The 14,692-nt window shown below is 49.3% G+C and overlaps 1 protein-coding gene across 1 annotated transcript; it reads right to left on the reverse strand.

Moving 5' to 3' along the window:
* Positions 1 to 215: 215 nt before the first annotated feature.
* Ca14 (carbonic anhydrase 14) lies at positions 216 to 8,094 on the reverse strand. The gene is given in 12 exon segments (XM_038311688.1): positions 216 to 551; positions 1,192 to 1,274; positions 1,364 to 1,383; positions 1,599 to 1,641; positions 1,644 to 1,725; positions 1,807 to 2,049; positions 2,631 to 2,687; positions 2,881 to 3,038; positions 3,556 to 3,591; positions 3,594 to 3,731; positions 4,688 to 4,708; positions 7,126 to 8,094. Coding segments are annotated over 12 exon segments (1,008 nt in total). The 5' UTR covers positions 7,181 to 8,094; the 3' UTR covers positions 216 to 479.
* Positions 8,095 to 14,692: the final 6,598 nt, after the last annotated feature.

Here is a 14,692-nt window from a genome sequence, read left to right on the forward strand (position 1 = left end):
AATCCCCCAGTTTTCTTTTTCTCTATGTCTGTCTCAGCCACCCAGAGGACAGAGGAACTCTCCCACCCTTGAAAGGCACAAAAGACAACCAGAAGTAAGGTCAGAAACTTGAGGTTTTTCAACATATATTGAGCAAAAAAATAACTAAACTAAACTCCATCAGCAGCTTTTCCTAGACGAGTAATTTAGGTGTGTCTAGGGGAGGGGCCATGAAGGTTGAGGTGAGGGACATCAGCGCACACCCTCAGCTTCTTATACTGCCCGTTAAAGCAGGGATCTCCCTGACCTACGTGCCTTTGGAAGGCCAGAGACTCCACTCTTCCTTGAAGCCCTGGGGTCCTTGCTTCTCTGGCGCACGTTGTGCAGAGTTGGTATCGAGAAGACATGTGTCTGCCTGCTACGTTCTAGTCCAGCCCCCGCACCCCCTTAGATACCCTGATGGGTATGAGGGGAGGGTGTCCATGGCTTGGAGATGGGGTTTATGCCTCTGTGGTTGCCCGTGCCGAGGTGAAGGCCACACTCTTCCTGTTTCCTAGCCTCTTCTTCTCTTCCTGGAAGTGAAGCAGTGGTTCATTAAGTGGCTAGTGTCCTAAGTGAAGTTAGAGTAGGACAGGAAACACTTTTTAAAAAAAACTCAATAAGTATCTGATATGACCTTAAACTTTCTCCTTCCCTCCACCTCCTGCATTTTGGTATTACAGTATGGTGCCAGCATGCCAGGTTATGTGGTGCTAGGGATCAAACCCAGGGACTCTGCATGCTAGGCAAGCACTCCACCAGCTGAGCTGCATCCCCAGAGAATTTTTTGAGGGGGGTGTCCTCTATGTAGCTCTGGCTGTCTTGGATCCCTCACTCTATGTAGACCAGGCTGGCCTTGAACTCAGAGTTCTGCTTTCTGCCTCCCAAGTGTTGGGATTAAAGGTGTATACCCCATGCCTGGCTGAGAATGCATTTTTTGTTTGTTTGCGTTTTTTTCTTGGTTTGTTTTTTCGAGACGGGGTTTTCTCTGAGTATTTCAGGCTTTCCTGAAACTCATTCTGTTAGAACAGGCTGGCTTCAAACTCAGAGAGATTGGCCTGCCTCTGCCTCCGAAATGCTTGGGATTAATGGTGTGCACACCACGGCCCAGCCCTCTGAGAATACTCTTTAATAGAAAATAAACTACTCTTCAGAGATAGAAAGTAGATCTACCTAATTTTTGAGCATGAAATAAACAGCCAGCAGAAGGCAAGACATCCAGCCAAGATTCCCACACCATAGACCCAGCATCTCTCCTGGGGGGACACAAAGTTGTTAGTCCAGTCTAACAGGTGCTGACAGGAACCCACACCCCCTTCACGGGTTCCGTACAGGGCCATCTTACCTGTGGTATACATGGTCCCACTGTGGAGGAAGAAAACTTGGGGTTAGAGGAGTTTCAGAACATCTTCCTGTTTGGGAGCCCCTGCTTCCACACCTGGAAAAACGACCTCTTGGGCATCCATGGGAGTGTTCCCAGTCTAAGGAATTGGGAATCCACCCTTAGCCTTATCCTGCCCAGGGCTTGACTATTCCTTGCCTCTTGAGTTCCTCACTTTCCCATCTCTTCTGAGCCCTGCCAGTCCACCTTGACGAAGGAAGCCAAGATGGTCCGCTGGTTAGAGGCTGGGGGACTCTGTAGTTCTGTGTGAGGGGCGCAGATGGCTCCTCTTCCGTAGAGAACAGCGTTCCCTGAAGCTTTTCTAACTGAGGAGCAGGAGTAGAAGTCACTCTGGGGGCCTGGGCAAGGGTCTGAATTAAGGCCGCTCTTAGCTTCTCCACACTCACCTGTCCCATTGAAATCTGGGCCCTTCTGTGGAAGACTGTCCAGAGCACACTCTGGTAACAGGGTGGGGTCGTGAGTGAGCCGTTGTACCGGAAGAACTGCTCCAGCTGCTGGGGGAACAGCTCTCTCACATTGAAGGGAGGCACTGAGGTATCCTCATCTATGGAGGGCAGAGCAAGTGTCAGCCTTCCTGCACAGGGGTCCTCTGGGCAGAGTGCAACAACTCCCTGCTCCTCCCGAAGCCTCTTAGATCAGGTTTTCAAAGTTTCTTCTCCTCCGCAGTTGAATTGTTTTGTTTTTTGTTTTGAGACAGGGTTTCTCTGTGTAAGCAGTCCTATCTACCCTAAAAACAAGCTCTCATAGACCAGGTTGTCCTCGAACTCACAGAGAGCTGCCTGCCTCTCTGCCTCCTGAGTGCTGGGATTTAAAAGCATGTGCTACCACTGCCTGACAAGGTTTCCTCTGTGAAACAGTCCTGGCTGTCCTGTAGACCAGGCTGGCCTTGAACGCACAGAGATATGCCCACCTCTGCCATCTGGAGTGCTGGGATTGAAGGTGTACCTACCAGCGCCCGGCTGCAGTTAAATTCTACTTACTAGGGGTTTCGGGCTCACCTTTATGCCTTATTTCGTGCAGATGTAACTCAGATGTGACCATAAGCCGGGGTGCTCAGATCTCGCCCACCTGTGGAGGAGTGTACGCTAGAGGTGCGGCAGAAGCGCGTGTTTTGGAGTAAGAGGCAGCAACAGAGCAGAGCCTGAGGGATGTGAGCAGAGAGCTGAGAGGGGGTTAGGGGTTACTGACCTCAATTAAGATCCTAGGACACCAGGCCCTGAGGCTTCTGAGCAGCCTCACTCAGACTGCCATAGGACTCCGAGTCATATGGACCACGTGGAGCTGTGGAAGGGAGGCGGGAATGAGTGACCTCACCTGTCTTCATGCTTTCCAGGGCTTTGACTTTGGTCACCACCTCAATCCCCAGTCTGAGTCTCTGCCCCCAAAGCTTTGCCTTGTCCCTTCAGATCCACTTTTCAAGGGTTCACATCCATCCGTTCTCTAAGATCAAACCACATCCTGTGTCCTAGCCTGTACCTCTGCACCGGGGCTTCGCTGTTGATCTGGTGCTCAGAGCCCTCTTGGGATCCTCTCTGACCCCAGTGCAGGTGAAGCTGGGCTGCTGTGTATTTCCGGGGCAGTCCGCCCAGGTGCAGGGTAGAGGGCAGGGAGAGCTGCACTGTGAGGAAAGAGGTAGGGTTGGGTGGGGGAAAGGGGGGGCCGTTCCCACCCTGACTGGCCACCACCGTGGGACAACTTGGCTTCTCCTCTTCTTTCTCCCTTCCAGAATGGCCTGGCTCCTCTCATAGGCTGCCGGCTTGTCTACCACAGTGGCCTCTCAGTGCTATGACACTAACCTACACATTGAACTTGACCATAGACATTCAATCCCACCTTAGCTGCAAGAGCACGAATCTCGGTTTGAGACAGGGTTTCTCTATGTAGCCTTGGCTGTCCTGGAACTCGCTAGGTAGATCAGGCTGGCCTTGAACTCAGAGAGATCCGTCTGCCTCTGCCTTACCCTCCCAATGCTGGGATTAGAGGCCTGCAGCAACCATTGCCTGGCTCTGAATCTCATTTGTCCACATTTATTAATGGAGTACTCTGAGATCTTGTGTGTTAGTAGTTTGTTTTCCTCTGACTCTTTTAAAGTTCTGAACTGGAACCTGCAGTTACTTGGAGCAGAGACTTTTAACCTGTATGGCCATTATTGTGTAGCTCCAAAGGCTCAAACCAGGCTGGTCTATCATGGGGCTGTACACAGGCAGATCAGGGTCAAATATCACACTGTCTGTCTGAATGTTGATGGGGGACTGGGCATCGCCTCCACACTCAGGGGTAGAGGTTGGCCAGTGGTCCTGACCATGTTGGCCTGGGGGAGGGGGTAGGTTACCATTGGGTCCATGTCCAGCCCCACAGCCCCAACCTCCCTTTAGTAAACCCCCCACCCCCCATACACATTACAGTGGAAGCAGAAATCCACTTCCTCGCCACCCAGTTGGGTGGGCAGGGTGAGGTGGAAGTGCCCCACTGCCCTCTAGACTGCAGCGCCCCTCGCTGCCCCAGAATCAGGGTGATTCTCCAGCTCCCCCTAATTAGTGCGTGCGTGCGTGCATGCGTGTGGGTGTGCACCCGCGTGGGTTAGCCTTCACTCACCTGTAGTTGGAGAACAATGAAGCTGAAATGAGGGGAAATAGAACAAAAAGCCCGAACACCCGGTGAAGCAGAATCTGGGGGACCACTGACCCTAAACAGATGAAGTATCTCTGGGGGCTCCCTATCAAGTAGTCTTGGGGTTCAGATATCCTTTCTGTCATTCACCTCCTTAATCTCACAAGGACCTTGCTTTGACTCCAGCTAGGTCAGTAATCAGAAGTTCAAAGGGATTGAGTTCCTCTGTCCCTAGTGTCACAGTATCCTGCCAGCCTCTTCCTCCTGACCTCAGGCTCTGTCTGGGGGTAGGAGTGTTGGGGAGGAAGAGCCAGAAGAACGGCACTGAGTGCATCGTGCCTCTCCCCACCCACCTCTTCATTTCGGCTGCTTCATTTCCACACAGATTTGCGGAGGACCCGTGGGCTTTTCTGCTGAATCAGCAGACATGGGATATGGATATATATATATATATATATATATATTTAATGCTTAGTGCAGGGTCTAGCAACCACATGTATAAAGCCAGGGCGTGTGTCTGTGTGTGCAGTGCAGAAGAGGGGCTAGCATGTGAAGCTCAAGGAAAGCTCTTCCTCCCCAGGAGTCTTCGTGTCAGGTGAGGGGGGTGTCCCAGGGCGAAAGGAGTGCCAGGCGGCCGGGAGTTCTGCTCTCTCTCACCTTCATACGTCCAGTGGTGACCTGTAAGAGAGGGATCTGGGCTGTGGCCAGCGTAGCCTGGAACAGTGTCCTGGCCTCCACTCTCCTCTCCTCCAGCGCTCCTCCTCTTCAGCTGCTTCCCTCCACCCCAACTCCAGCAGTTCCCAAGTGAAGTCATGAAACTGAACACCTTGGTGAAAGGTCGGGGGGTCCTGTTTAAAATAACTAGCCAGGCTGTGCCCGTGGTTAATGAGTAGAGAGGGAGGAGGCATGAAAAGAGATAAAGCCGGGAGACTAAATTAACCTGGATCCAAATGTGCAGGCGGGCCCAACCCTTAGCTTTCTCCAGCTGGAGCCAAGTTAGTGTAACTCTTAGAAGATCGGGGTGGAGTAGGGTAAGGGTGTGGGCAGAGGGCTCGGAAGGATAGAGAACAAAAGAGGACCGAGGGAAAAACGTGCCCCGGCGTTGCTGACGAGAGGAGGGCTATCAGTCCTTTGCCTGGATGCACCACTGCATGTGCAAAGGCCAGAACTTCGATGAAAAATTCTAATTCTTCCTTTCTGGTCTGACTGGCTCTGCAGGAGAGTTTCTCACAGCTGTGCCCCTCAGCTCCTGCACTCTCAGATGGCACAGAGAGGCGCAGGAGTCAGGGTAGGCTCTAGTCTAGGTTAGGGTGGTGGGTGGGGCAAAGCAGTCAGGCTGGCAAGGACAGGAAGAAAGTGAAGCATTGGTGTGTAGAGAGGAGAGCTGCCAGGCTGGTCACATGTCAGGCTCCATGCCGTCCTGCCTTTAGCCAAGAAGCCTGGGGGGGGGTCTATGGATCTAACTACCCCCCCATGGCTAAACCTGCTTTGAGGCGGAAAGGGAGTCTAATTGGTAGATTGGCTTGTACTACTTAAATCTAGAAACCAGAAAAAAATCCTAATTCCTTTTTATTCTTTATTAGTTCTTTATTTATCTTGTTTGTTTGAGGCAAGGTTTTGCTATGTGGTCCATACTGGCCCAGTATTCATTATGTTGTTCAGGCTGACCTCAAACTTGTGGCAACTCTGCCGCAGCCTCCTGAGTGCTCAGATCACAAGCATATGGTACAATGCCCACGTTTCTATTACTCTTTTAACAGCCCAGACCGTAAGATGCTTTGGCCTTCACCCTTGGTCTGTCCAGCTGGCCCACTCCTCAGCTCAAGGGCCTCTGCAAAATAGCTCAAGGTGCATGCACGCCTTAATCCTAGCACTTGGAAGCAGAGACGGGGATCTCTGGGAATTCCAGGCCAGCCTGGTCTAACGAGTGAGTTCCAGGACAGTCAGGTCTGACACAGAGAAACCCTGTCTTGAAAACAACACAAAACAAAAATACCCACCCCCAACGCAAGTGGGGTTGGAGGCAATCTCTCATTGTTTATCTCTGTGGGATACTACCACAGGCTGGAGTTCTTGGTTTAGTGAAGGTGCCCTGCTCTTCCTGTTAAAGGCTCTGGGCGGATTCTAATACCTGTTTCTTTTTCCCGTTTCTTCTCAGAAGGGATTTTTAGCTCTCTCCGTTTTTCATTCCCTTGGTCTCATCTGCTTCCTGCCTCCTCTTGCTTTCTAGATACTTCCTCCCCGCTTAGTTCTTCCAACAAACCTTAGTCCCTCACCTACTATGGCTGGATACCGAATGAGGCATGGGAAGCGCAAAAGCCGGGTGTAGCGGCCAGGCATAGCGCTGTAGACTGAGGAAGAAGCAAGACTAAACTCAGATCTGTCTAGTGAGTTGGAGACGCGTCTGGCCTTGCATGAACCTTGTCTCAAAAACAAAACAAACAAGCAACAACATCAACAAAAAAAGGTGTGGGAATCCCCGAGGCAGCCCTGGACTTCAGGAACCACTGTTTCCAGTCTTTCCCTCTCTCTCCCACTCCTGAAAGTACACTGGTTAGGGGCTAGTGACTAACTCGATCATTGTGTTGATTTTAGGAAATTGACAATGGATTAGGTTTCGTCTGTGCACCTTGGCAGGTGGTGGGGAATTATCATCTGATCAGCGGGGAATCAGACACACCCGTGTGGTGTGTATGTGTGGTGTGTGTGTGTGTGTGGTGTGGGTGTGTGTTGTGTGTTCCCAGCCCTGCTCTCCCTAACCAGAGTGCACGAACAAAGAGGGCAGGAGGGCTGCCTGAGACTGGGGCAGTAGGGAAAGAGCTTCAGAGCTAGCTGTAGCTGCCTGGCACGGAGAGAGAGGTTCCCACACGTGTGAGCATTCACACACTGGCCCCAGCTAGTTCTCGCTGCCACAGCAATAGCAGTAATAGCTGGGCTAGAGAGGAGAGGAAAAGAATGGGCGGGATCTCCCCCACACTCTTACACTACGCTCCCCAACCGTCGTGCCTTTTGTCCCCAGCCCCCAAGTGTCCCTTTACACCTCTCCTCCCCCACTTAAGTACACATGGCGTGGACATTAGCACAGTCGTACCTACCCCCTTCTGCAGCCAGGATCCAAGTCACCTTTAACAGGAGAGCGAAGAACAACATATTATCTCCACAAGGGTACTCAGGGGACCAGGAATTTGGGAGCAAGGAGATTTAGGTGGTGAGGGAGATAGAGAGGAGTTTCTGGCGTCCGTATCTTTTCCTCTTGTCTCTGCGGGCTTCCAGGGATTTGACTTTCCTCAGGTGAGAACGAACTTCTGGATCCCAGGATAAATTAATTCTCTCTCTCTCTCTCTTCTCTCCCTCTCTCTCTCCTCTCTCCCTCTCTCTCTCTCTCTCTCTCATCTCTCTCTCTCTCTCTCTCTCTCTCTCTCTCCTCTCTCTCTCTCTCTCTCTCTCTCTGTTTCTCTCACTCTCTCTCTCTGTATGTCCTCCGGAGTCTCCACACCACTTACTGGCCAGCAACTTCACAGTTGCCTCCCGCTTTTAAGGTGGCTCTGAACCGGTGTACGTGAGGAGGGGGGTGGCGCCCGGGCTGCAGGCGAGCAGCTCCTTAAATAGCGGATTAGGCGAGCAGGATGGTCCTGCGGAGCCCAGCGTCCTGGCCTTGGCTCAGGAACCCAGCTGAAGTGAGCTCTTCCTTGGCTATTTGCAATGCGGCTGGATGGGGTTGTCCCCAGGAACTCTCGGGCAGAGAAGGGGGATTTCTCACCTCTCCTCCCCCGGGACACTGTGTTCTCACTCATTCGCCTGCCTGAGGCGCATACCCCTGGGTGGTGTGGGACAGCTGGTGGGAACCTGTTTCCAACCAGAAAGGATTCATACTTGGGACACAGAAGAACAGAAGTTGGGGCTCAGGACGCAGGTGGGGACTGGAAAGTCAAAGTTTAAAATCTGGATTGCGGAGATCAGAAGTGGGGCGAGGAGAATTTAGTCTTCCGTGCTGTCTTTCTCTGGTGGCCTGTCGCCACCCCCCTTCCCTTGGTGAGGCTTAGGTCCACGTGCCTGTGTAGCCGGGGTGGGGGTGCAGTTTTGTTTGCCGTATAAAGCCCATTTGTGTGCACAGCGGGGGGAGGGGTTGTCACAGCACCAGGGAGAGACAGCATTCTAACTACCAGACCCAGCCACCTCCCTCCCCGGGGAGCCCAGATCTAGGGCGTTCTTTGTCACTGAAGAGGACACTGACCCCTAGCAGAGAGGCCTGGGCAGGAGGGGCGACGGGTGACTGGGGAAACAATTACTGTCACCATGAGAAAAGGCGGACTCCAGAGAAAGAGAGGGAGGGGCCAGAGAGGCCATGTGACCAGGGGGTGAGGGTCTAGGGGCTTCCCGCCCACCCAACAAAGGGTCGCCGTAGGCCCAATGGGACGAGTGAAACCTGCCACCGTGGAGTTAGCCAGTGGAGCACGGAGGCTGCGTGGCGTCTCAGGAATGTGCGCTGTTGAGCGCTCCCCCACGGGACTAGAAATCCTGATCGGAATGTACATCCTAGGTCCCTCATTAGTGAGTGTAAAAACCACAGACAGTTTGAAGTTAGGTGGTGAAATCTCTCTCCTCCGTACCCTTCACTCACTAGACTAGGGCATGGACCTACTGAGGTCTTTCTGCCCTCCTTGCTCCCAACAAGTAGCAATAAATAGCCAAAACAAAGGGAGCAGAAGCCAAACAAGGGCACAGGATAAAAGCCAAGCAAACAGAATAATGCATGTGCTGGGTCATCACTCTTGCGGAGACAGGAGCTTCGAGCGCTTTTCTGTCCCGTGATTGAGCTTCAGAGCAAGGTTATGTTTTCTTTTGTTTTGAATGTAATTCTTTTTTTTTTTTTAAATACTTCTACCGCTTTACAAATTCTTCACCCCCTGAAGAAAAGTTTCCGTCTGAAGTACCTCCAAAGTTCCATCTATCCCATCTAGGAAGATAAGAGATGTAAAATGTAAGTTAAGACTTCTTTGGAATCAGGGAAGCTAATAGGAGGTGGAATGGGGGAGGGAGAACGGATGCATATTTCACAAGGTAGGAAAGAAGAGCTAGGGATAGAATGACCCGGTCCTGCCAAAGCTCCTCTGGAGCATCTGCGACTGGAGATTTAGCGTCGCCGGCAGGAAGTGCGTCTCGCCTGGCGCCACCTCCTGGCTTCTCTATGAATTTAATTTTTAAAACGTGGGGTTCCTTCTGGACAGGCAGTAGGTGATGGGCATTTGGGGACTTTGCCTACACGATTGAACATTGCTTCACAAAAGAAATCTTAGCCCCTAGTCAACACTTCGACTCCCCGAGCAAGCAGCCTCTCCTGGAGTTCCGATCCCCCAGATGAACAAAGGCTGGGTTCTAGGAGGAGAGAAAGAACTGCCTCCGCCGGCTTGACTTTTTGTTTGGGTCTCCGGCATTACTGTGAACACGTTGCTTTCTAGCTATGTTGATTTGAAGTAAGTGCAAAGGGACTGGTAATGTGAGAAGGGACAGGAAAAGAGAAGAAAGAAGAAAAGGTGACTGGGTTGTACGACCCTCCTCCGGGTAGTTTCTTCTCATAACTCCCGAGTCTTTGTTTAGGTTTTGCCCTTTTCACTCCCAAGCCCTATTCTCGCCCTGCACCTGGCCCAAAGCCCTCCAAGCCCGAGACATTCTTCCATTGTCCTACGGCCGCCATCTCCCGTCCTTGCCAAGCAGCGAAAAGTGAATGTCAGATCAAAATGTTTCCAGCGCGGGGACTTTTTGTCTTTTCTTAAATATCTAAACTCACTGCTTTAGAAAGCTCCTATAGCAAACCCACTCTGGGCCCTGAGTTGCCTGGTAGGGGGACAAGGAAGTTCAATAAAGGAAGGGAGTTAAGACCATAACAGTCAAGGAGAAGGATTAGATGAATTAGATTTTCTAGAAAAGCTCATAACAAAAACGAGAGACAACAAAAGCAACAAAAAGAACGCTAATAAGGTTGGTGAGATGATGTAATGGAGGACAAGCATTCTAATTTGATAGTAGTCACTTTAGTATTACACACTGCACTTGTCTTCTGACTCCTCAGGCCTGAAGCCCCTTCAGCAAGCACAAAAGTGTTCACAAATAGCCGGGCGGTGGTGGCGCACGCCTTTAATCCCAGCACTCGGGAGGCAGAGGCAGGCGGATCTCTGTGAGTTCGAGACCAGCCTGGTCTACAAGAGCTAGTTCCAGGATAGGCTTCAAAGCTACAGAGAAACCCTGTCTCAAAAAACCAAAAAAAAAAAAAAAAAAAAAAAAAAAAAAAAAAGTGTTCCCAAATAAAAGTCACCCGAGGAACAGGTGATCCGAGTCCTCTGGGCCATTCTCAGTTTTCCAATCCAATAGATGCCGGATGAGAGTCTTGTGGACAGAGAGCTGGCCAATTTGTCATTAGAAATATTGCAGGTTTATATGTGTGTATAATATATATACATATATATTATACATACATATGTATGTATGTATCAGCTGGGCAGTGGTGGCCACACACCCTTTAATTCCCAGCACTTGGGAGGCAGAGGCAGACAGATTGCTGTGAGTTCGAGGCCAGCCTGGTCTACAAGAGCTAGTTCCAGGACAGGCTCGAAAGCTACAGAGAAACCCTGTCTCCAAAAAACAAATATGTGTGTGTGTGTGTGTATACACATATGTGTATATGTATATATAATTTATTTGTATTTTATGTATATTGGTGTTTTGCTTGCATATATGTCTGTGTGAGGGTGTAGAATTCCCTGGAACAGGAGTTACAGACAGTTGTGAGCTGCCATGTGGTTGCTGGGAATTGAACTCCAGGTAGAACAGCCAGTGCTCTTAACCACGGAGCCACCTCTCCAGACCTGCAGGGTTTTGTTGTTGTTGTTATTATTATTGAAAAGTAATTTTCTGTCATGAACTGATTGCATGCACAGAACCCTGTATATGAATACTTGTGGATTAAGTGAATGGATCTAGTCAGTGGAACAAATTACTCTCTTTCGTCCTGCCTCTGGTATTTCATAGACTTTAGACCAGCAGAGCCCTTAGGCATCCGTCCAAACGCCTTGTTATACTCAGTGGAGAATGAATTTTGAGGGATTTAGGGATTCTGCTGTGGTTGGTGAGAAAGCTGCTGGTCTCCAGCAGAAAGAGAACCCAGGCCCTGTGAGCATTCCTCCACAACACTGGCTCTCAAGCGTTGCTGAGCATTGGCGTCCCCGGGAAAGCTTGTTAACACAGATTTCCAGCCTGCGACCTCACGGCTAAAGCTTTGTCTTGTTTTGTCTTTTTCCTTTTATCCCCCCGCCTCCCCCCCCCAGACAGGATATCTCTACATAGCCCTGGCTGTCCTGAAACTCACTGACTGTGTAGACTAGAATGCACAGAGATCGCCTCTGCCTCCAGAGTGATGAGTTAAAATTAAGGCTTGCGCCACCACACCCGGCCTACCATCTCAGTCTGTAAATCCAGATGTTTGCATTTCTTTTCACTTTGTTTGTTTGTTTGTTGTGAGTGTGTGGGTGTGCAGGCTCGTGCCCTGTTACACGTCTGGAGAATTTACTGCTATTTATTTACTTATTTTACACTTACTTATTTTTGTTGTACATATGCCTGCGGGGCATACAGGAAGAGGTCAAGGACAACTCGTGGGAATTGGTTCTCTCCTTCCAACACGTGCTTTGCAGGGTTCCAGCATAGGTCTTTAAGCTTAACAGCCTTTGCCACTGAGCAGTTTGCTGGTCCCCAGAGGTTTGCATCTGTAGCAGGTTCCTAGGTGAGATCAGGTTGCTGCTGGTCGTCCTGCAGGACTCCCTGAGAGCACCTGCTCTACACCGACTCCAGGAGCAGACGTGTGAGTTTGCTATGTTTTGTAGAGATTTAAAACCACCAGTTCACTCTGTGGTCACCATGTTCTCTGAGCTTAGCAACAGAATTAAGTACTTCCAGGTCCCGGGAACCAGTCATGACTTAGAAATAAACAAATGAGCCGGGCGGTGGTGGCGCACGCCTTTAATCCCAGCACTCAGGAGGCAGAGGCAGGCGGATCTCTGAGTTCGAGGCCAGCCTGGTCTACAAGAGCTAGTTCCAGGACAGGCTCTAGAAACTACAGGGAAACCCTGTCTCGAAAAACCAAAAAAAAAAAAAAAAAAAAAAAGAAAGAAATAACAAATGAGTAAGACATGATCTTTGCCCTGACACGCTCCCAAACCTCTATCCAGTGTCTGGACTAGACAGGTGGTGTTCCACACAGCAGCGGGTGGAAGTGCGAGGGAGCTGCGACCCTGGAGGAATGATTAGCATCCCGACTTCTACCCTTACCAGTCTTTCTGTGGATGACGATGTAACCATTGTGATTACCCAGGTCTGATCATCCATAATAACACAACAGCGGCCACTCCATCCTCTATGAGAACGACACCAAAGAATGGGTTGTCAAAGGAGGATCCTCCCTGAGAGGTGTAGCAAACTGCTTCCTGCAGGAAAAGGCTCTCAAGGGACCCTGGAATATAATGACTTCTCCCAGCTGTTCTGGTGGCTGCCTCATGCTGCCTGTCTTTCCTACTTCTTTCTTACTCTTTACCTTCCAAGTCAAGCTTGTGCACCAACCCTAACAAAGTTCTTCTGACAAGGAGAAATCCAGCCCCATCTCTTCATGTGTCCTAGGCTGGACACCAACTTCTCGTGTAGTTGACGACGCTAACCTTTGATTCTTGATCCTCCTGCTTGACTTCCCAATACCATCGGTGTGTAATCTGTGCCTGGTTGAAAGTTTTTAAAGTTTGTTTTATTATTTTAAAGATTAATTAATTTATTTTATGCTTCTGAGTATTTCCCCTGTAGGTACGTAAGTGGATGTTGGTTTAGGGTGTCTGTGGAGGCCAGAAGAGGGTGTGGATCCTCTGGAGCTGAAGTTGGAGGTGGCAGGAACTGAACCCTGGTCCTCTGCAGGACTCGTCCTCTTAACCACCGAGCAGCTTAGTGTCTGTCTGCCTATCTATCTATCTATCTATCTATCTATCTATCTATCTATCTATCTATCTATCTATCTATCTATCTCTTTGAGACAAGGTTTCTCTATGCTGTCCTACCTGCCCTGGAACTCCCTTGTAGACCAGGTAGGTTGCAACTCACAGAGATGCACCTGCTGCCTCCTGAGGATGAAAGGCATGCCCCACCACTACCATGCTCAGCTTTTTTTTTTTTTTTTTTTTTTTTTTTTTTTTTTTTTTTTTTTTTGATATGGGATCTCACTAAGTAACCCAGGAAGGCCTGGAACTTGAAGTAATCTTCTGGTCTCAACCCTTGGCTGTTGTGATCACAAGCATAAGAAGGGGGCTGACAAAGTCTCTGGAGTGAATGCATATTGTTGACACAAACTCAGCTGGATGCCTCAGACCCCTGGGAAGGGCAATGCCTCCCACTGCTTCAGAGGGGTGGCAAGGTTTCTTTTGGGCAAGAGTACAGATGTTGACAGTGTTTGCAGAAAGTATCAACAGCTTCCTTCCGACTCCTGCTCCCCTACAGAGACCCCTCAGAGATGAGCCAAAGCCTCTTTTGTGGTGTGCATAATAAAGGTCCTGCTGTTGCCTCTCCATCAGACACCTGTATATGTGTCTGTCATTGGCTGCCCCAGGCAGCTCAAACTCAAGATGATGTCCCTTCTCCCAACAAAGTTTGTTTTCAGGGTTAGGGACATTATTTAGGTGTTGATTATAATTGGTATAGGGTTAGGGGTTGGGGGGAACTTTTATAGGTTCAGGGATCTCTTTTAAAAAAAGGCTGGAGGGGGCTGGAGAGATGGCTCAGCGGTTAAGAGCGTGGGCTGCTCTTTCAGAGGCTCCAAGTTCAATTCCCAGAACCCACATGACAGTTCACAGCTGTCTGTCCTTCAGTTCCAGGGCATCTGAAACCTCCACACCAATGCACATAAATAAAGTTTAAACAAACTATATATACAATTAAAAAAAAATAAAATAAAAAATAAAAAAAAAATAAAAAAAGGCTGGAGAGATGGCTCAGTGGTTAAGAGCACAGGCTGCTCTTCCAGAGGTCCTGAGTTCAATTCCAGCACCCACATGGTGGCTCACAACCATCTGTAATGAGATCTGGTGCCCTCTTCTGGTATGCGGGCATACATGGAGACAGAACACTGTATGTATAATAAAGAAATAAATTTTTTAAAAAAGGAAAATTGATTGGGTGGGATTATAGATTAGTATGAGCTTACTCACACTAATAATAATAATGAGTAATAGAGTGAATACTGTGAGTTATTATTTATAAAAAAAAAAAAAGAAAAAAGAAGGCCAGGCGGTGGTGGCACACGCCTTTAATCCCAGCACTCGGGAGGCAGAGGCAGGCGGATCTCTGTGAGTTCGAGGCCAGCCTGGTCTACAAGAGCTAGTTCCAGGACAGGCTCTAAAAAAGCTACAGAGAAACCCTGTCTCGAAAAACCAAAAAAAAAAAAGAGTTATTATTTATAGGCAATTACATTGGCATAGATTTTTGTATATTGATACAAAGTTAAATTATATTGAATATTGTATGCATGCATGCTTCTACCTCTGCTTAAAACATTTTTTATATATTGACATATTTATCATATTGCAATGTACATTTCTACCTCTGATCAAGATACTTATACATTGTTTACATTTT

The sequence above is a fragment of the Arvicola amphibius genome, chromosome 14, assembly GCF_903992535.2.
Source record: "Arvicola amphibius chromosome 14, mArvAmp1.2, whole genome shotgun sequence".
Lineage (NCBI taxonomy): Eukaryota > Metazoa > Chordata > Mammalia > Rodentia > Cricetidae > Arvicola > Arvicola amphibius.